Raw genomic sequence first — 21,991 nt, 5'->3', positions numbered from 1 at the left:
TAAAAAAAATGTTCTAAATCACTATTAGTATTGAGAAATGCAAAAATTAAGACATTCTGATACACCATCTCATATCTGTCAGACTAGTGAATGTAACAGAAAAAAAAATGACAAATGCTGGAGGGGATAAGAAAAACTTGGACACTACTACATTGTTGATGGAGTTGTAAACTGATCCAAGTGGCCTGGAAAATCATTTGGAACTATACTCAACGGGTCATAAACTATGCACACTCTTTCATGCAGCAACACTAATTGATCTATATCCCAAAGAGATGAAAGAAAAGGGAAAAGACCTATCTGTATAAAAATATTTCTAACAGCTTTTTTTGCAGTGACAAAGAACTGGAAGCAGAAGGGATGCCCGCCAATTGGGAAATGGCTGAACGAGACGTGGTAAGATTATTCTGATGGAATACTATTGTGCTCTAAGAAATAAGCAGCATGGTCTCAAAAACCTGGGGAGACTTATATGAACTGATGCTGAATGAAGGGAATAAAAGCAAGAGAACAGTGGACATAGTGACTGCGATATTGTAATGGAAGATTTTATTCTGAGATAATGATCTGAGACAATTCCAAAGGATCCATGATGAAAAATGCTATCTACTCTCAGAGAGAAAACGGATGAACTCTGATACAGACCGAAGCATTTTCCTATCCTCTTTATTTTTATTTTCTTTTGCAATATAGTTTCATATGAAAATGTTTTTCATGACTTCACCTAGCATAATCAACATAAATTATTTACCTTCTCAAGGAGAGGCAAAGGGAAGGAAAGAATTTAAAACTCAAAATTAAAAAAAAAATTGTTAACATTTTTTATCTGTAATTGGGAAATATTTAACGAAGTAACTTTTTTTTGTGGCCGAGACAATTGGGGTTAAGTGACTTGCCCAGGATCACATAGCTAGGAAGTGTTAAGTGTCTGAGGCCAGATTTGAACTGAGGTCCTCCTGAGTTCAGGACTGGTGCTCTATTCACTGCACCACCTAGTTACCCTGATAAAAGCAATTTTAAAAATAATGAGTACCAGTGCTTGGCATCCAAATCACTCTTAAGCAAAAAGAACTACGATGCAATTAAGTCTCCTAAAGAAAGTAAATAAGTCATAAAAATCATATCCACTGTTGATTTCTTAAGCAAAATCTTTGCTCAGATCCGTCACTTCAGCCCAGCCAAGTCCTCATGATTACCTAAAATCAGTGAATTCCAAAGTAATTATTTCCATTCCACTTAGAATTCATTAACTAACCTGAAAATGCTGCTTTAGCACTAGCAGCTCTTTAATCCCAAGAGACAAAGAAACTAACTGACCCTGGATACCCATGACTGCTTCCTCCTCTCAGGTGAGAGGATGCTGACCCTAATGAATTCTATCCACGTCTATGTGATTGCACATCTGAAGACCTGACTCTCCAATTTATCCTTTGTGACCATTGGGCAGGAGTTCCCTCCCTCCGCTTTCCGGGCCAGGCTGTTTCCACCTTCATGGAATGAAGGCCTCTGAGGGGTCCCTCTGAGAATTCAGGGTCCTCCTAACCTACATGTAGCGAGATCGTGCTGTGAGTGCCAGACAACTCAGGCTGGGCTTCTCCTGCCTGGGTCTGCTTCCTCGGACAGCCCTGCAGGGCCCAGGGATGCAGAGGCCGAGTTTCTGAGTCCAAACGGGCTAAAGTAGAAGGCTAACTCATCTGGCCAGCTTAAAACCAAGGAGGGTCCAAGTTGATGGGACCTCTGGGGGCGCTGCCTTGACACTAGAGAGCTCAGCTGCAGCTGTTGGACAGGAGATGGAGAGAGGGGTCCGTGTGGACCCCTGCTCATGAGATCAATGGGTCTAATGGGCTGGATATGAGGATGGGCAGTGCTGTGCAGCAGCAAGATTTATGACATCCCTAGAGCTGGTTATCTGTGATAAGGGGGGCAGAGCTCCAAGGCTCATCTGACTCTCTGCGCCTAAAGGCCCTGTCTCCGGCCCTGGGATTCATCCCGGGGCCTCAGAGGAAGGGCCTTTCGGACCCTGCCACAGGCTGTCACTTGCAGGTGATCTGTCTCGTCACAGCGTCCCTCGGTGCCCGCACCCAGGGCTCCAAACCCATCTGTCTGGCCCTAGACCTGTCACTCAGTCCCTCGGAATACTGCGGCCTGGCTGCCTTTGACCTTAGAACTGCTAGCGAAAACAATAAATTGTCGATTCTCATTTTGCAAATGGAATTCAATACAACTTCTGCCTATGAACTGTAACTGGCAAATTCCATTACGGTCTTTATGGCCTCTTTCTACATCCATTGATCTTCATAAATCCTCCACACAAGGCTGCAGAGCCGAATGAAGTCTCTCCAAGCGATGACCTGAAGAACCTAATTGTGATACTCACTTATTTTCATTTGTCACAGGAATTGTCTTCCCTCCAGGAATCAGTTCATGGCAAACAAGCTGATGAGGAAGAAGATTGCATAGTGATTACTGGACGGGCATTTTCCTGGAGACAGAGGGCGAGGTAACTCCCAGGCTAATGACAGAGCAGGGACAGACTGCTCCTCCCAAAGCAGCAGTCACGGGGTGCCTACATGAGTCCAGAGGGTCCTTCCTCAGAGACCCCAAGCCCTGACTGAGCCTGGAGGTGAAGCACAGAGGGAGGGGCGAGCACTAAGCCAAAAGCACCCATCCTCCTCTGGGGCGCATCTGGGAACCCTGACACAAAGGGGACCTTTTTTTGTGCACAGACTCAGGGGCAATTTTCCCTACAGATTGAGGAGACCTCATTTCCCATTTATGGATCTTTCCCAAGCCAAAGTGAACACAGGCCAGATCTGGCTGCTTGGAGACAAAACTGTGTCTCTCTGTGTAATACATGTGTCTTGTGTATTACATGTATGTATCTGTGCGTTACATGTATCATATGTGTCTGTGTGTGTATTATATTGTGTCTGAGTGTATTATATGTGTTTCTGTGTGTATATTATGTGCGCCTGTATTATATGTGTGTCTGTGTGTTTTATGTGTATTATATGTGTCTCTGTGTTATATGTGTGCCTGTATGTGTGTATATTATGTGTTTGTATTATATGTGTGCCCATGTGTATTATATGTGTGTCCATGTGTGTATTATATGTGTCTGAGTGTGTTATATATGTCTGTGTATTATATGTGTATATGTGTGTCTATGCATATTATATGTGTGTCTGTGTGTATTATGTGTGCCTGTGTGTATTATGTGTGTCACTCTGTTATGTGTGTGTTTGTGTGTATCATATATATCTGTGTATTATATGTGTATGTCACATGTGTATCTGTATTATAGGTCTGTGTATCATATGTGCACATTATATATGTGTGTATTGTGTGTCTGTGTCTGTCTTATATGTGTGTGTCTGTGTCTGTGTCGTGTGTGTGTGTGTGTGTGTGTGTGTGTGTGTGTGTGTGTCTTCCATGTGGGTCTATGCTCCCCCGTGGGGTCCCCACACCCACAGATCTCTGAGCCAGTGAGAAGGAGCTCTCCAGAGAAGCCCCTGGCAAGGAGACCTCTGTGTTTCAGGCTGTCTTCTCTCCCTTCCTCTTCAGGATCACCAGCATGGCTGGCCCTCGAGTTGAGGTCGCCCTTGGCTGGCTTCTTCTCCTTCTCAAGGCCTCTAATCCTCACCATGGCCACCAACAGCCGCGTCACCCAGAAGGGAGACTGTGGCTCCAGCCAAGAATCATCCTCACCCGGGCTTCAGCAGAGGGGCTCCGGGGGCTCAGGGCCCGGGGGATGCTCGGGGAGGGGGAGCTTCTCGGGCCCTTGCCGCCAGACAGACACAAAGGAAAAGGAAGGACCGCGACAGAAGCGGCCCAGAGTCCCACCTGGCCCATCACGTCTTCGTCATAGGACAGCGTCAAGCCCAGGTCGCTGATGTCTCCGTCGTAGCGCTGTTGGAGAGACGGGAAGGGCGTCAGGGCCGAGAGCGGGTTCAAGCGGCCCAGAGCTGCTCTCCTCTGCCCATGCAGCTTCCCGACCGTGACCTTCACAAGGGCTCTGTCTCTGCCAGCTCAAGTCTGCGGGACCCCCCGGACCCTGTAGTGGGCTGTGAGCCCCTCTGGCCTCCAGAGGCAGTTCCAGAAGGGCCGGCAGCCTGCAGTGGCCCCCAGGACGGCCCTTGGTCAGTGAAATGAGTGAGGCAGTGGGAGGGTAGCCAAAGGGAGCTTGGTCAGCAGAGGCGAATGTAACCCCGCTGCCTCCTCCCCGGGTCTCCCCCTCATCCAGAAGCCCCCTCCGGCTTCATCCAAGGGCTCCCATCGTGCCCACCTTAATGGAAGTGAGGTTTTTGTAGAACTCTGCGTCCAAGGAAGGCAGTTCATCCACCGAGCTGTAGAAGATGCTGTGATGGTGTCCCAGCAGCTGGCTTAGGAAGAAGGACGCAAAAGGCACATCGACCACGATCCCCTGTGACGGAAGAGAGAAGGCAGCCTCAGACCCTGCCCTTGGACCCTTGCCCCTCAGCAGCTGCTCCCGGATCATCCTGGGCTGGATGGGCAGCAGACCCCAAGGAAATTCCAGCCCTCCCACAAGGCCTCTTGGGGACGCCTCCACTAGCTGGGGGCCTTCAGGCTCTTCAGACACTGTTGGATAAATGACTGGCCGGTCTCCAGACTGGTCAGCCACGGTCTTGGGGCCCTGCACACCTTGTCCTCCCCTGGTCTGGGGTCCCCCGCTCATCACCACCACATGTGGTCACACAGCAGCATGGGGAACAAGGATGTTAAGAAGCGAGCCAGCCCCCAGCTCTCCCTCCATGATATAAGGTAATAAGCCTCCCCTCCGGGACCCTGGAGCAAAAAGGGACAGCAGAGTGTCCACCTCGGGGGCTCAGAGGCCAGCAAAGGCAGGGGACAAGAACGCAGCAGATCATACGCGGACAACGTGAGCCCTCGCGCCCAGCTCGGGCCTTTGTTGATGTCACAGCAGCCTAGACCCCCCAAATGCCCCTTCCCCCAGGAGTCAGGGACAAAGAGCTGGACAAAGGCCCAGGGGCAGGGCCTTGTCTGCTTCCCCAAGTCTCAAACCCCCCTATCCCAATGGTAATGGGGAGAACTTCATTCCGAAAAGCACCACCGTTGTCTAGAATTCCTCTGGCTGAATGGGAAGAAGGGTTCTGAGCCTGCCTTCCCTCACGAGGGGCTCGCTCCCCATCTCTGGAGCTCAGACCCCCTCCCTGGACTCTCCCCTGCCCCCATGACAAGGGCCCCTCAAACAAAAGGATCCTGGCCCAGCACCCACAGAGCATGTTCTGGTCCCAAGCACTAGCTGAGGGAGGCACTGCTGGATCCCCTTCTACAAATGAAAAAGCTGAGGCTTAGAGGCAGCTGATGGCCTGACAGTGCTCCGGGGGTGATGCAGCCAGGACCTGTGGGCCCGGAGGCTCCCGTGCTCCCGCCCAGCTGTTCCCTCACTCCTCTGGATTGAGGAGGGCTCTGGGTGATGGGGCTATAGCCTCTCCATTATCAGGCTGGGTGCTCTCATTGAGCTCACAGCTCTGGAGCCCCCCACATATCAGATGAGGCCCCCAGGGGCCCTGGTTGGTAGGGGCCAGAGTCCTCCCCCTGGGTCCCGGGCCCCCTTCTTCCCATGGCTCACCTCGTACACAGCCTTGCCCAGCATCTTCCCCACAAACTCGAAGAGCTGCAGGTAGTTCTCGTGGATGTAGGACGTGGGTGACGGGTAGAGTCTTTCATCCCCGCTGGTGGTCTGCAAAGCGCAGAGAGCCTGAGCTGAGCCAGGGCCCCCACCCCTTCCTCGCCTGCAGGCCCCTCAGCTCCCGCTCCCGACATACCTTGAACAGGTTGAGCGCAGGGTCAAAGACCCTCTTGATGATTTCTTCCAAGAACTCTTTGAAGACCCCGTCCTGGTCGATGCCGGCCTCGTCCACCCCCAGGTCATTGACGAACTTCACCCGGATCACCCCCTTCATGGCGTTCTGGGAGAGCTGTCGCAGCTGCTCGTAGCCATCCTGCCCAACGCAGAGGACGGTCCATGAGTGGCTCCCGGCCTCCCACGCCCTCCCCGAGTCTCACGCCCGAATCGTCTAAAGAATCCCGACCCGACACTGGCACGTTGGTGGTGATTCAGCCGTTCTGGAGAGCGACAGGAACCATCCCAAAGGGCTCTCAAACCCTTTGACCTGGCAGGGTTACCACTGGGCCTGTATCCCATCGAGATCGTAGAGGGAAAAGGACCCCCATGTGCAGATGTTTGTGGCAGCCAGAAACTGGAGACTGAGTGGATGCCCAGCAGTGGGAGAATGGCTGAATGAGTTACAGTATACGGATGTTATGGAATATTATTGTTCCGTAGGAACCGACCAGCTGGAAATTTTTGGGACACGGGCTCCTGCAAGTGTGACTGCTGAAAACCATCTTTGAAAACAAAAAACTATTACAAAATTTAAAAAGATCCTGACACAGGCGCGTCCAAGAGGGCGAGCTTGTGTCACTGCTCGCGCCTGCACCTGCGGAAAGCACAGAGCGGGGCTGAGCCACCTGCACCCTCCAGAGCGGGGTCAGCCAGGACGAAGGAGGTGCCTCCAGCACAAGGACCTGCTCAGTGCCGGGGGGACGGTAGCCGGGCTGGGGGAGCCCCACTTCAGCGCTCACCCCTGACCTCCTGTGGGCCGGCACCAGGCTCGCTCTCTGCATGCGGATGGCTCTCTCCACCCCAAGTTTAATGGAATGACGGCGGCCTTCGTAGGGCCCCCCTCACATTCAGGGGACTCGGGGCTTGGGTGGGGGGGCTCCCTGACCTCCTCGTGTCCCACTCTAGGCTATGGAGCCACCATCAGGTCACTGAGACAGAGCCAGGGGCACTGGAACACCAGGGCACCTACGAGGCTCAGACCCCTCCCTGCCTTTCTGGCACTTGCACAGTGCTTTAAGGTTTGCAAAGAACTTGGACCCTGGGCAGTAGGTGCTCTTATTATTTTACTAATAAGAGGACCCAGGCTCTTTGGGCCCCTGCCTCAGGGGCCCAGATGGGGATCAAAGCCTGGAGAGCCTTGAATACCAAATTAAGGTGGTCAGGAATCTGAATGGATGGACCACAGGCACCCAGGAGGACACAAAGGATGCCCTGCCTGGTCTCAGAGGGGACAGGAGATCAAAGGCACTCCCAGGGAAGAGGAGCAAGCAGGAGCCTGGTCCTGCCCGCCATCCGGGTTCAAGGCAGGGACTGCCTTGATGCCGTGGGAACATGGCTGCCCCAAACGCCGGGAAGCGCAGGGCGCACAGCACGGTCCCAACCAGTCGCACCTTTCTCCCACCTAGAGCATCATTTTGTGCCGAAGCCTCATGGTTCTTAGAGAGGACCTGAGGGACCCAGGGGCTGCCCAGAGCAGCACGAGGGAGCCTGAGTCGATGCAGGAGCGCTCAGCCCTGGGGCCAAGGCCCTCGGGCCGCTGAGCCAAAGGCCCGGAGGTCAGGAGACAAGGCTCGGAGCCCATGAAGGGCTCCCCATCCTGCCCAGGCTGAATGTCCCCCGCCAACCTCGGTCGCTCACCTCCAGCATCCGCGACCTTCGGATGGTGATGTGCGTGACGTGAGGGGACGCCGAGCTGGTCTCCACAAGCCCGAGCTTCTCCTTCTCCTTGATCACCATGTTGCGGAAGAGAAGCACCCTCTGAAACCAGCAAGGACAGGGCCGGGGCACGGGTCAGCCCCCCCTCCAGAGGCAGGGTGACCTGGGCGTCTGCCGCGGCCGGTGCCTCGGAGCGGGGTCTCTCCCTCCACCCTGGCAGCACTACCCCCCCCCAGATTTCCAGGCTCAACGTTTCCTTTGCTGAATGACTCAGTTTAGAGTGTGGCTGCCAACTATTTCTGGTTCCTCGCCTCCTTTGGCCCCCATTCGGCCCTCTGTCCCCCCCCATCACCCTCACGCTCTCTGGGTGCCCAGCATGGGGCCTACCACGGAGCCTCAGCGAACATGTGAACTGAAATGACTCCGTCCCTTCCCCGACCGAGAACTCACTGAGCCGCCATTTACCCGAGTGCTTCCCCAGGCAGGGACCCAAACACGACCCGAGAGGGGTCCGGGGTCATTAAGGGGCTCACTTACATTCTCCTGAGGAATGGGGGAGGGGTGAGGACATGGTCACAAACAAACAAAACCCAAAGGGGGTGAATTCAAAGGAATTGTGGAGGGGGAAGGATGAGGAAGGGCCTGGGGAGGCCTTGAGGAGGGAAGGAAGGCCCAGGGCTGCCTGGGAAATCAAGAGGCTGGTCAGTCTCTTTAAAATGCCCTGAGGCATTAGTCATTCTGTTACCAAACAATAATCCTCAAAATGGATCCCCCAAACTTGAGGAAGAACCTGGCAGGGCAGGAGCCCTCCAGCCCAGAGACCAGGCTTCCCGAGGGTCAATCACGCGCTTGGAGACTTGACTCAACAGTGAGCGCCGAGAGGACTCTGCTCAGGAAGAGTCTGGGGCGTTGTGGGTGCCCGCTGTGAGCCCTGGCAGCCGTCTCCTCGAGGGGAGAACAGCCCTCTTCCGAGGGCAAGGCCGGTCCCTGCCGGGGGAAGGAGTCGAGGCCCCAAGGGCTGCCGGCGACTCACGTTTTTGTGGGGAATGACGTGGGGGATAAACTGCAGGATCAGGTGGGCACGCTTCCTGTCCTTCTCCAGTTCCTGGAAAAGCACACTGAGTTTGAGATCCCTTACAAAAAAAGAAAACAAGCGAGAGTTAATTCCACGTGACAGCTGGCACGCTCACCAACAAGACCGGCCTGCGGGTTCTGAACGGGAGTCACTCCGCAGAGCGCCAGAGCGGGCTGGGGCCAGCGCCCAGCAGGCAGACCCCCGCTCCTGCGGCCTTTCCCACAAGCCCCGGGGTTGCTCCAGGCCCGGCGGGCACGAGTCACGGAGAGGTTCCAGCCCGAGGCCTCGTAGCTCTTCCCCCAAGGAGGAGGAGGGCAGCCCCTCGGGAACGCCAGATCCTCAAGCAAAGGCCACTTGTTAGGGCCAGGATGACAAGGATCTGAATTTGGACATTCTGAGCCTTGTGGCAACTGAAAGGGAACCCGCGGCTCTGCCGCACCCGGATTATCTGAAAGCCCCTTCTCATCAAGGATTCGGTCAGGAGCTTGTTTTCTCTAGTGGGGGCTGCCCGGCCTCTCAGAGCTGGCAGGGCCAGGGGGCGGTTACCAGAGGTATCGGTCTCGGCTGCAGTTGGAGCAGCCCTGAACCCAGCCCTGGACACACCCCCCTGTACAACCACCAAACTGTAAGAGCACCCTGGGAACGTCCGGATCACGTGGTTACCCAACCACCCGAGGCCCACAGAGGGCAGGGGACCTCTTCGTGATGGCCCAGTTAGCTGGTGCCAGGATTAGAATCTAGACCTTCTGCCTTCTGGGCCAGCAATGGGGTCCCCATATCTGGGATGCTTAATTACGGAGCCCTGGACTTGGATGGAAAAAGAATCAGTATAGCTGATCTCCACTATTATCCTCTGCACTTTAATTCTGTGCATGTAACTGTGGAGGAGCCCCCAGCTTTCGCCAGGCCTCCCAGGACGTGCCCCACTGACATGCTCCACGAGGGCCTGCCTGGAGAGCCGGAGAGTCCTGATCCGGCACCGGCCACCGCATGGGCGGGGACCCTGCTGCTTCTAGTAGCCCTCATCCCCCGGGTCACTTACTTCCGCAGCCAGTGATCGTCGGGGGCAAAGCGCCGACGGCAGTCTCTTTCATACAGCACCATCAGCCACCCGTGGACCGAGAAGAATAACTCCAGGGTCTCTGACTTGGCGTTGTCTGCAGGGCAAAGGGAGCGAGCTTCACTGTCTGTGCCAGTGTGGGCCACGGCCGGCAGAAACGGAAAGGAGCACCCTGCTCTGGGCGCTCCCCCCGGAACCAAAGCTACGAGACACGGCCCAAACAAGTCCAAAAAGCTGGTCCCACGGCCTGAAAGACGTGCTCAGAGCCGGAAGGACAAACAGGTGAGACTCTCCGGCCCGTGGAGGCGTGCTGAGCCTTTCCCCTCGATAGCCCCGTGGGGCAGATGATAAAGGCCCATTCCCTCCACTTTACTGCTGAATATACTCAGAAAGCTGAAGGGACTGGCCCAGCCACGGGGCAGGAGGAGGAACGCTAGGCTGGGTCAAGCCCACCTTGGACACTTACTAGCTTTGGGGTTGCGGCGAGATCTGTGTCAAGCTCAATTTCCTCACTTGTGAAATGGGGATAATGTTCTTGGAAGGAGCCGCCTCAGAGAAGAGCTCTGAGGGGCACATCAGGAAGCTCGCTCGCTTGGCAAACCTTGGAGCCAACGCCATTTTGCGCAGCGTGGAGCTCCTGAGGGCTAGGGTCCCTGCCGGGTCTGGGCGGCACCCACTCGGCTGTCCAGACGCTTCGGAATGGCAGCGCCTCTTTCTTAATGAAGCCCGTGGACGGAGCCGGGAGGCCGGACTCTGCCCTGGGCCAGCCTGCACACTCAGGGCCTCTGAAGCTCAGTGTGCCTTCGTTTCCCGCTCTCCACACAATGAGGAAGACGATAGAGGAAAGAGATCCCCGGGAGCAGCAGGATTGGAACCCGTTCCTGCTGCCTTGAGCCGTGATGGCGGCCAGCTAAGAGAGGGTCTGAAGCACGGGGCAGTTTTCTGGGGGGCTGGATGGGAACAAGACGCTTCCCCAGTGGAAGGCTCACAAAGGTTCCCCTCCAGGCAATTCTGCCAAGTCACACTCTGCCATGAAAGGGGGCCCTGAACGGAGTCAGAAGACCCAAGTGTGAATCCTGCCGCAGACACTTATCTGACCGCCCTTACCCTCTCAGAGCCTCAGTTTCCTTTTCTGTAAGGTGGAGGTTCTTTGTGGTGGAGTGTCTCAGAGCCATCTGGCGCTACGTGGATGAGTGTGACGCTTATTTTACGAGGGAGGCCGGGGCGGGGACGAGCTCTGCCCGTGAGCGCCCGTCTGAAAGGCATGCCAGCACTTTCCCCCGCTCCGGTGCCCTCCCCCGCTCTGCATTATGACTGACCAGAGCATCTAGTCCCTCACAGAGGACCCATGACCACAGCCTCCCTTACCCAGGAGCCCGTCCCAGATCATTTTGAAGATGAACGTGTTCAGGAACGACGAGATGGTGACCAGCTCTTCGACCTTGAACGAGATCTGTTCTTCGTACACCTCGATGTCATCGAGGATTCTAAAGGACAAAGAGAAGGACATGCTCAGAAGATGGCTTCCTACAGGTGGGAGGGGCCCAGGGACCAACCCTGGCCTGAAGAGAGCCCCTCGGGCCCAGGCTCTCCAGCTATGGCTGCCCATGCGGCCCCAGGGCTGGGGGAAGCGGGCGCCTGGGAAACATGGCCTGCCTGATAGCCCTTGGCCCTGGGGCCTAGCCTCGTTCTCCCACTACTGCCCTCTTCCTACGGAGGCTTCTCAAACCTGGACTGGGTCTGCTCTTCCCCATCCCCCCCTTCAGGGGACCCTTCCAGGGAATGACCTGGAGCAACCTGTTCCAGACCCACGTCCCCCAAAACTGAACGCAGTCTGGACAGGGTCTGACCTGAGACAATCATGGGGTTTCTGTCACTTCCTTCGAGCCCAGAAGTGACTAGTTTCTTAAAGTGGGGGAAGGGGAAGAGTAAGAGCTCCCACAACCCACTGCTGACAGAGGAGAACTTGTCCTCCATAAAAGCCCCACGAACGTTTTAGAATTGCTGACCATGTCGTCCCCATTAGGAATTTTTTTTTACCAAAGTGCAAGGCTTTATAGTTAAGTTTCATTTCATTAGATTCAGGCAACTTGCAGTGGACAAACTTCACAGCTACCTGCCTCTGTTTCCCTATCTGTAAAACAGGGATGACAACAACCTTACTTCCAAGGTCACTGCGGGGCTCAGAAGAGCTAATACTTATAAAGCGCTTAATGTAAATGTTTCATCTCAACGCTCTCAATGCCCAAATCTTTTAGCTCGCCATCTCGCCCATTAAATATCCCTCCCAGCTGGATGCCAACTACCAAAAGCTAAGCGTGCTGGCTAGTTTCCTTTTTCGGGGGGAGAGGGAACGTGGTGTGATGAGAGGGAGAAAAAACAAACACTTGTTAAGTTCTTTTTAAAAAATCGACCCCTCATGTGATAGGAGCAGTTCTTTTGGAAAGAGTTAGGAAAACGTAAACCACTAGCTAACGTGGGTTTATGTAAATGGCTGAAACTCAAGTTGATGCACTGGACAACCGATTGGACAATACTCTATTAGCATATGCTTGGGAAATGGCCCTTCCCACTCAATCTTTTGGTATATACAGAGAATTGTGGGAAGGATTAGGGGATGGAGTAAGACAAGACAGAGTCACTTTGGCGGTGGATGAGGAAGGAGGAGGTTGTGGAGATCCTGCTTCCTTCCCCTTCACTTCTACCCCTAAAGATCAAGAATAAAGACCAAGGACTTTTCTTATTCTGACTCCGGCTGATTCTAAGGTATCCAGGACAGGTTTAAAAGGGAGAAAAATTAAATAATGAAAACAAAAAACAAATAAGTACCTTTTGAGATGAAATTAAAAAAAAAAACTATTAGAATCTACATTAAATAGAGGTTATTCTGTGAAGATCACCATTCTAAAACGAATCACCAAAACATTCAAATAAAACCCCTTCAGGCTGGGAGAAGGCAGCAATACTTTAGAAAAAAGCCTGGGGGAGGGGGACAGAAAGAAGGCAGTTCTGGGGGACCCTGCTACCCTGAGCTGCTGCTGAGCCCCAAAATGTACAAAAGTCTAAGAGGAGCCAAAGGGGGTCAGGAGGACAGCAGTGGGCGGAAGGATGTGGGGACATTCACCTGGAGAAGAGAAACCTTGCTGAGGACTTCAGTCCTCCCAAGAGATCTGGGAGGGGAGCTTCACTTGTTCTGTCCTCCGGGGGGGAGGGGCAGAAATATCTCTAATGTGCGCAAGTTGCAAGGAGGCAACTTTTAGAATTGATGCAAAGAGACGCTCTCCTACAATGCAAGGGGCCGCTTGTGAGGGATGCTGGGAGATTCCCTGGGTGCCTCCTGACCCTGAGATCCTGAGTCCCGCACGCACACTCCAGCTGGCCGGGAGGCTTCCTTTCCAACCCTACAAGAGCATCTCCCCTCGCCCCCCCGCTTCACTGTAAGGAAGGCCCGAGCCCCGAGCCCCAGAGCCACCTACGTGATGAGGTGCCGGGAGCAGTCGCAGAACAAGGTCAGCATGGCCAGCAGCCGCTTGGAGTCTTCGTTGTCACTGTTCAGACATTCCAGGAAGAGCTTCAAGCCCCCTTGGGGTCCCAGCTCACAGATAAACGCCCACAGTTTGGGCAGGAGCTCATCGAGGTAAGTGAGGCCTGTGAAGGCAGAGAAAAGCCCGCGCGGAGGTCAGTCCCTTCTCTCCTGACCCCCAAGGCGCCTCGGGATGTGGGCCGGGCCCCCAGGGTGTAGCCACAGCCTGCCCCAAGCAGAGCCAGGCTCCCAGAGGCCACTTGGCGGAGGCCATCCGATGGAGAGGGAGCCGCCCTCACGATGCCCTCCTTTCCCCCAAGGCCTTGGGTGACAGTGTCACAGCAATGGCAGACATCCTGATGGTTCCCAGAACCAGAGGGAACAGGAAGGAGAGGAAAAGGGAGGGGTGGAGATCTGCTCCTGGCCCAACGGGGCGAGCCCTGCGAGAAGGGCCCGGAGCCTGGCAGTTGAGAGACAAGGGATTTATCGGATGTCTCCCTGACTGATTCCTCTCAAAGCACCCCAGTGAAAGGCAAAGGCAGAGAGTGACTCAGAGTGGGTAACAAGAGGCAGGGTCCTTGTCCAGCCCCCAACACCCAGCCAGAACCTGAGGATCCTCGATTTAGGGCTGGAGGGGACGACAGAGGGTCAAAGTACTGGCCCAGCGACACAGGTTGGGGGTCGATAATAGAGCTCGCATGACCCGGAGCCCCCCACACCAAATCTAACCTGTCAAGCCCTGAACTAGACTCTTCCGTGCTCTGTGAATCTGCACCTCGGCACGGAAACAGAAACCAGGCAGCAGGAACAGAATGGAGAGGATTAGGAGACGCCCGTGCTGTTGGGCTCAAACAGGACTGTTTTCTTCACTTCAGAGCCCAGCCCAACCCCCAGGCACAAGGCTGCTCCAGCAGGGAGCCCGGGGAGGGAGTGACCTGTCAGGATCTGCAGCCGGATCTGGGTCAGGGTGGTCAGCGCGGTCTGGTAGAGCACACACACGTTGCAGACCTTCTGGACTTCTGGCGAATCCACACGCTTCCCGCCGATGGGCTTGAGGATGTTCCGGACTGACGAGGACTTCTGGAACGCGCGCTTGAAGAGACCTGGCAGGAGGGAGGGCCCGGCCTGAGTGTGGGACAGGAAGCCCTCCCCCTCTGGAGCCGACCACCTGGGCTGGCCTTGGCCAGGCAGAGAAACCTAAGCGGCCGCTCTGGGGGCAGGGCCCGCCTCTGGGCTCCCGGCTTTCTTCCCTGCAGAAGCAAACTCCGCCACGAGGCTTTCACAGACTCGGCCTAAGGCCCGTGGGGGAGAGGCCATTAAGGGACGCCTCCCGAGGGCTCCGGCCCTCCTCCTGCCTCGCCCCACCACTGCCTCCCAGGGCCGACATTCAGGACCCTGGAGAGCGGGGAGCTGGCCTGCCGACAGTGCTGACCCCACAGACTGCGCTGACGAGCTTATGGCGCCCCCCGCGGGGGGACCTGGGTGAGATGGTTCTCAGGAGCCTTCCCGCTCCCGGGCCTCTTGTCCAACCTCCCTGGAGCCCGCCGGGGGTCCTCGAGCTGCAGGGCCCGCACTAACCATCCTTGACAAGCCTCCAAAGTGGCACCGCGGTGACTTCAGCCTTTCCTGCCCAGAGCCAGGGGGCTGCTCGTCCTTCTCCCCACTGAGAGGCAGAGCGGGACCTGCTGGGCAGCTCTGCTTTAGCCCCAGAGTCTGATTTTAAGTGCCAGGGCCGCCGCAGGCCTTCCCAGGAAGCTCTCCTGTTCTCTGGGGAGTCTGAGAGAGCTGGGTTCTAGGCCTAGAGCTGGCCCTGACTGTAAGGAAGCTCTGCCCCACTGGGGCACTCTAAAAAAGACAAGGAAGCCGAACTAGAGGATCTCTAAGGCCCCTATCAGCCCTGACACCCCCGTTTAAGGCCCCTCTCGACCCTGAGTCTCCCCCAACCCCGTTTTCAGGCCCCTCTCAGTCCTGACACTCCCTCTTCTAAGACCTCTCCAAGACTTGTCACCCCCTGTTCTAAGGCCCCTCCAAGACTTGTCACCCCCTGTTCTAAGGCCCCTCCAAGACCTGTCACCCCCTGTTCTAAGGCCCCTCCAAGACCTGTCACCCCCTGTTCTAAGGCCCCTCCCAGCTCCGACACTCCCTCTTCTAAGGCCCCTCCAAGACCTGTTACCCCCTGTTCTAAGGCCTCTCCCAGCTCCGACACTCCCTCTTCTAAGGCCTCTCCAAGACTTGCCACCCCCTGTTCTAAGGCCCCTCCCAGCTCTGACACCCCCTGTTCTAAGATCCCTCCCGACCCCGATACCCCCTGTCCGAAGGCCCCTCCCAGCCCTGACATCCCGTGCTCAAAGGCGCCTTTCAGTCCTGACACCCCTTGTTCTAAGATCCCTCCCAGTCCAGATACCCCCTGTTCTAAGGCCCCTCCCAGATCTGACACCCCCTGTTCTAAGGCACCTCCCAGGCCTGACATCCCCTGTTCTAAGACCCCTCCCAGGCCTGATACCCCATGTTCTATGGCCCCTCCCAGTTCTGAAACCCCCTGTTCTAAAGCCCCTCCCAGCCCTGAGACTCCCTGTCCTAAGGCCCCTCCCAGGCCTGACACCCCCTGCTCTAAGGCCCCTCTCAGCCCCGATACCCCCTGTTCTAAGATCCCTCCCAGCCCTGACACCCCCTGTTCTAGGACCCCTCCTAGTCCTGACACCCCCTGTCCTAAGGCCCCTCCCAGCCCCGACATCCCCTGTTCTAAGGCCCCTCTCAGCCCCGATACCCCCTGTCCTAAGCCCCTCCCCACCCCGACACCCCCCTTTCTAAGCCCCTCTACCTCTGACCTCCCCTGTTCTAAGGCCCCTCTACCTCTGACCGCTCCAGTTCTAAGCCCCTCCCAGCAGTTCTAAGACCTTCTGTTCTCAGGCCCCTCCCGGCCCCGACATTCCCTGTTCCAGGGGAGCTCTCAGCTAGAACCTTCAGACCCCCCTGTCTCCCAGCTGGGGCATCCTGGGTTTCCCATGCACCCTGCTGGCTTTTTCACGGAAGCCCCGAGAAGCAGCCGGGGGTGGGGAGGGCTCCTGTCCCAGTGGGGTTCGGTGTGTTCACTGTGGCTGCCCCAGGGCTAACGAGCACAAGGGACCCAAGCGAGAGGCCGGCGTCCCCACGGGCTCGTGCGCGTCCAGGCGGGGGCCTCGGAGGCCAGAGGGCGAGTTCAGACTCCCACCCCCCAGAAGGCCGTGTCTGTCCCCCAAGGACCTGCTCAGGGGCCTCTCGAGCAATGCAGGCCCGCCAACTGGCCCTCGAGGGGGAGCGATGTGGTGGCAGACAGACAGACAGAGACCCGCCCCTCCTCAATGCCTTCTGCTACCGGAGGGAAAGAGTGACAGGAGGGCGGCCCCTTCCGGAGCCACGTCCGGGGGCTCCCCCCAGAGGGCCCGACTCACTCTTCACAGGGAGGCTGCTGGGGGGGGAGGTTGAGGCCGTGGCCGCGGCGTGACTGGTCTCGGGGTTCTCCAGCAGCTTCTTGCTGAGGATGTCTCGGAAGAGGATGCGGATGATCCTGACTCCCCACAGGTACTGCAGCTGCTTGGTGAGCAAAGGCATCGATTCGTTCAGACTAGGAGGAGGAGGAGGAGGAGGTCTGAGATTGCGCCCCTGCCGGCCACTCTGGGCTCCCCCCTGTGCCCGTACCCGGCCAGCCCCTCCCCCTGCGGCGTGGGGTCCCCCATGAACACCAGCTCCTCAAGGGAAGGAGGGACTGCCCTTTATCCCTCGTCCATATGCCGAGCTCTTAGAGCTCCTGACCCGCAGTAAAGAAGCACTTAAGAAGCGCCGTCTCCCGTCTCGCTCCATCCATCCCCAAAATTAAGTCAAGCCCACAGCCAGACACTGCCCGAGAGGAGCCGGCCCTGCAGCCCCCCAGCCCCACCCCGTTCCGGGGGGCTTTGGGCTCATTCTCCTCCCCCCAACCTGGGTCAGCCCTTAGGCTGAAGCGTTTCTGGTTTCTTCCTGGAGCTGTGTGGGCAGGGGAGGCCTTTCCTTTGGCAGCGAGACTCACTTTTTAACCAGCGGCAGGGGAGGCCATGGGCCCCCGAGGAAGCCAGTCCTCCCCCCTCGGTCCTCCTGGAGCTACCCGGCCTGGGCCAGACTTCGGTGACCATGCCCCCCCACTTTGCAGAGCCCGGGGGAGGAGATCATGCTTAGGTACAAGAGGTCCCTGCCCCCGGGGCTCCAGCCTAGGCGCTCATGCCAAGCTGAGTGCCCCTGCCCACCGGCCTTCAGGGGCCTTCCCTTCAATCTCTCCTGGACACTGAAGCCAAACTAAGTCTGGAGCCAGCTGGGTCTCTCCCCTGCTCCAAGTCCTTCCGGGGCTGCCTCTCCCTGACGCCCTTTTGGTCTACAATGGAACTCCAAATGCCCTGCCCACCGAGGGGGCTTTGCGCCCACTGACCTCTTCCCGGTGCCCCCAATATGCCACCCTCAGGCCTGTTCCCCGAGGCCCGGCTCGTCCCCGCTCTTCTAGGCTCCCCACTTGCATTCTGCGGTCCCTGAAGGCAGAGGCCCCCACAAGGACCAAGCACATGGCAGACACCCCGCAACAACTGACCCGGCAGGAGAGCTGGGAAAGACCCGGGGCCCCTGGATGCTCCCACAAGGCTCCCCCGGGAGCGCCCTGGCCGCCTCCCGCCCCGTGCCCCCCTGTGCCCCCGGCTCTCCCTCCGTACGGCCCTGGGCCTGGCCGGAGCTCCTGGCCGGCACTCACCCATAGTCCACCGACTGGGAGAACCAGCCCAGCACCGGGTGCCAGTGCGTCAGGTTGGACCGCTTCAGGGACACGTACTGCTGGCAGTAGGAGAGCATCTCGATGAGCACCTTCACAAAGTGCTTGGTCTCCTCCTCCAGCACGTGGCTCGTCAGGTAGCCCAAGTGGATGATGTTGCCTGCGGCGAGAGAAGGAAGGAGCCGTCGGGGGCGCCCTCGTTCAGTCGGGGGAGGGGGTCTGCCAGTTCAGCGGGAGGCAGGAAGCAGAGCTGGGGGCCTCGGCCTCCCCTTTTCGGGGGGACAGTGAGGAATTCAAATCATGACATGACTCGTTTCTATCACACCTGATGATCTGTGATCACCCCCCCACTCATTCCTCAGGACAACCCTGGATCAAAGCGAGCGGGGGGTAGTCCCATTTTAGGGATGACAAAACTGACCCTCAGGGAGGCTGGGAGAGCGAGAGCTGAATTCAGGTCACCTGCTTTTCCCACTCAGGCTCTCGAGACACCTCAGTGCCCTTTCGAGCCGGGGAGCAGCCACAGACAGACCGAAGCCCCCATTGTCCGAAGGGGACCAGGGTGGCCGAGGCGATCCCGCTCAGGAGCTGCTGCGGGAGGGCCCGGCCGACGGGGAGCCTGCTCGCTTCTCCGAGGGCTTCTCCGAGCCTCCTCACCTCAGATACCCCAACGTTAGCCACTCAGAAGGGTCTTGGAAGGCCAAGCACCCCAGCCTCCTACCGCCTCAGGCAGCAGGGTGGCCGGCAGATGGCGTTCTGACCTGGGGACGCCTGTGTCCATCGGCCTCGGCCTCCCGGACAGTCCACGCCCCGGAGGAGCGCTCCCAGCCGAGCTCTCGACCTGCTTCCGTGATCCCCTTCCTGCTGGGGCTCCCCTTCCCTGTCGGACCACTCCACTCTTCACCAGTGCCCTCGGCTGGCTCAGCGGGCATTTCTGGGCCCGCTCCTGGGTGGCTGCCGCCCCCTCACCTTGCCGATGATCTCATCCATCGCCACAGACACAGCCATTGGCCCAAAGCCAATGTTCCAGTCAGTGACCTCTCCCGAGCTCTAATCCAGCCAGCTTCCTCCGGGGGTCTCAGGCTTTTCAGACCCCATTTCCTCCAAACTCCCTCCAGGGCTGGCGTGCTAATTTCGGCTGCTGCCCTTTCACTCGGCCTCAGAGCCCAACTCCGGCCCCCAAGAGCGCCCCACTCACAAGGCCGTCCTGATGTCCCCCCAAGAAGACTCCGGGGCCTCCCAGAACGTGCCCTGTGGGCAGACTCCAGAGTGGGGGGAACGAGGAGTCGCTCTCCTCGGCGCTGAGGACAAACGGCCGGTCCCACAGTAGCCGCTTCCCCACTGCTTTCAACACAATGCAGACTTCTCTGCCGGGCACGTGGGCGCCTCCAGCCATCCCAGCAGGCCCCTCGCTTCTGATCGGGTTGCGTGATGTGCCCGGAGCCCCCCAGCCAGGGGGTCTGGGCCACATCTGAATCCAGCTCCTGCCGTCCCTCCATTCCCCCTCCTGGACCCGGCGTTCCAGGCCTCCCTCAGGCCCCCCCGAGTCCCTGGCTGGCTCGAGGGCCGCCTCACACAGGGCGCGTGCTCCTGACTGGGGGAGAAATGAGCGGCTGCGTCCTGTGGACACCGGGCTAGCGAGGCCCTTTTCTCGCAGAAGGTGGGGACTAAGAGGGTGGCTTTCTGGCCTCCAAACCTGCCACTTGGGGGCTTGTTAAAGCTCACTGACTGAGGAACAGCCTCCACTGGGATTTTGTCTGATGCTTCCCTAGTCTGGGATGCTGGGCTACATTTCTCTAGCTTCAGTTTACCAGTCTGTAAAATGGACTTCTCCCATATCCCTCCTTAAACCTGGGGATTCCGCCCGCCCCCTCCAGAACATTTCCTGGTCCGTTCCAAGAGCTCCGTCGGCCCTTCTCGTGTTCCAACCCGGGTCCCCGGCACTTACCCAGTAAACAGAGAGTGTGGCTCCCTTCCAAGCACTCGCAGACGTCCACACAGCGATCCTTGCGACTCAGAAACAGAATGAACTTACGAAGAAAGTCGTGATATTCCAGCACAACGAGGCGCTGCCGGGGATCATACGTGAATTAAATAACCATAAATTCTTCCTGGAAAGAGTCTTCTCGCTCCCCCACCCCCACCCAAAGACCGGGCAATGATGCTCTGAAGAAGGGAGCCCCCCAGTGCCAGCTCAGGGACATGACACGAAAACCCTGATCTGGGGGCTTGCGAGGCAACGAGCTGGAGGGAGCCAAAGATCGCCCAGAGACCATGAATGGGAGTGGGGAGGGAGGGCCCAGAATTCCAGAGCTGGGAGGGTCCCGAGCAGGCGCCCGGTCGGAACGCTCCCTGACTGACCACCCCCTTGGCCCTCCCAGGGCTCAGCCCCACGTTGGGGGCCTCGAGGACAGGAAGGCACGTGGCAGCTGAGGGGGGGCGCTGTCTGCGGGCTCCGGCCTTCCCACCTTCCCAGGGGCCCCAGGCTAGGGAAGCGAGCTGAGGAGGAAGGCTCGCTTTTGGGCCAAGGCAGTAAAGGGAAGGAAATAAGCGGGGGAACGCTGCTAAGGGGACGTGAAACCCAGAAAGTCTCCGTTCAGGGCGAAGCCAGAGAGAACGGGGCCGAGATCCGGGGGCCCACTCACCTTGGGGGCCAGCATGCTGAGGTGCGCCACGAAGGCAGGCACTGACATGATGTGGATGAGGAACGGGCGTAGGAGATTGTCCGAAAAATGAGCAGCAATCACGGGGCTGGGCGCAGACAGACACTCATCAGGCGCTTTCTCACGGGGGGGAGGGCCCCCCCACCTCTCCGCCCCGTGCCGGGCAAATCCATGGGGCGGCTCAGCCAGAAAACACAAAGGGGGCTCTGAAACCACGGCCTGCTACCAGGGGGCCCGAGAGGACCGGCTGTCCGGCTAAAGCTGCGGGTCTGGAGGCTGAGGGTCAGGGCTGCCCCAGAGTCCCCCACACCGGGAAGCCGGGGCACGGAGCAGAGCTCTAGGAGACTGCAGAGAAGCGGTCCCCGGCTTTTGCCTAAGCCTCCTGGCCCCAGAGGCGGCTCCTGCCACTCTGGGACGTGAGGGCTGGCTCAGAACTAGACGGGGCCACCCAGGCTGCTGCCTAAAAACCAGGTTTAAAAAAAGGTGGCCCTGGACATTTGCCTCAACCAAGAGGGCGCGTGGATCGCTGTCCTCCTGTCATCTCGGCTCAATGATGGGTTGAGACCCTGGACAAGCCACTTTACGTCTCAGCCTCAGTTTCCCTATTTGTGAAACAGATCGCAGCGGGGCCCATTTCTCAGGGCTGATGATAAAATGAGCTATCTGTGAAGTGTTTTGTGATCCCTAAAGTGCCACGTGACCTCCAGCAATGACCAGATGCAGGAAAAGCTCCTGAAGGACAAATCAGGGACTACAAAGTAGGGGTCGTGGGGACGCTGAAGCTCTGGAGAGCTGGGCCCGACTCTCCGGCTGCCACGTCCCAGCTGGGCGGCCTCCCCGGTAAGGTTGGGGGCTGCCCAGCCTCCTCCCTGGCTCTGAGAGCCCCCGGCCTCGGGCACCATCCCCAGCCTGGATGACTCACCGGGAAGCCAGAGTGAAGATCGCAGCTAACATGCCTCTGGTCAGAGACGGTCTGGACCTCGCCAACCCATTTCTTAACAGGATCTGAAAGAAGACGGCCTGGTCTCCAGGGAGCCTCCGATCCTCCACCAAAGTGGTGGATTTTTCAATGTAAAAGGAAGTGTTGCAAAAGGATGGGGCTGGAGCTGCTCTACAAACTCTCAGGAGGATCCTGGGCTCCCAGAAGCCGTATCCCGGACTGGACCGCCAGGGACCGAGCACCTGCCCTGGGGCTGGCGGGGCTCCGGGGCAAGGCCTTTCTCCCCCTTCCGTTTCCTTCCTCTCCCCTCATTTCCTAGTCCAACCAGTGACCATTCAAGGTACCTGATTCCCTACTTTGGAGTCACAAGAAGGGGGATCTCCCAAATTCCAGCAAAGAGAGCAGGACCCCACAAC

General features: G+C 57.6%; 1 protein-coding gene across 1 annotated transcript in view; it reads right to left on the bottom strand.

Annotated features, from left to right (window-relative positions):
• UBE3B (ubiquitin protein ligase E3B) overlaps positions 1-21,991 on the bottom strand; it is a 41,591-nt gene that overhangs the window by 7,958 nt on the left and 11,642 nt on the right. Inside the window, exons 9-24 of the mRNA XM_051972994.1 lie at positions 21,558-21,640; positions 20,618-20,723; positions 19,921-20,041; positions 17,955-18,132; positions 16,636-16,808; positions 14,140-14,307; positions 13,158-13,329; positions 11,050-11,168; positions 9,664-9,778; positions 8,580-8,679; positions 7,529-7,648; positions 5,811-5,987; positions 5,615-5,725; positions 4,286-4,423; positions 3,844-3,909; positions 2,378-2,436 (exon numbers count right to left, since the gene is read on the bottom strand). Coding sequence (XP_051828954.1) covers positions 2,378-2,436; positions 3,844-3,909; positions 4,286-4,423; positions 5,615-5,725; positions 5,811-5,987; positions 7,529-7,648; positions 8,580-8,679; positions 9,664-9,778; positions 11,050-11,168; positions 13,158-13,329; positions 14,140-14,307; positions 16,636-16,808; positions 17,955-18,132; positions 19,921-20,041; positions 20,618-20,723; positions 21,558-21,640 — 2,006 coding nt within the window. The remainder of the gene's footprint in view (positions 1-2,377; positions 2,437-3,843; positions 3,910-4,285; positions 4,424-5,614; positions 5,726-5,810; positions 5,988-7,528; positions 7,649-8,579; positions 8,680-9,663; positions 9,779-11,049; positions 11,169-13,157; positions 13,330-14,139; positions 14,308-16,635; positions 16,809-17,954; positions 18,133-19,920; positions 20,042-20,617; positions 20,724-21,557; positions 21,641-21,991) is intronic.

This window comes from Antechinus flavipes, chromosome 1 (genome assembly GCF_016432865.1).
Source record: "Antechinus flavipes isolate AdamAnt ecotype Samford, QLD, Australia chromosome 1, AdamAnt_v2, whole genome shotgun sequence".
In the NCBI taxonomy this organism is placed as follows: domain Eukaryota; kingdom Metazoa; phylum Chordata; class Mammalia; order Dasyuromorphia; family Dasyuridae; genus Antechinus; species Antechinus flavipes.
Note: the sequence above shows the minus strand (reverse complement) of the source record. Positions and strands in the feature narration are given on the sequence as shown.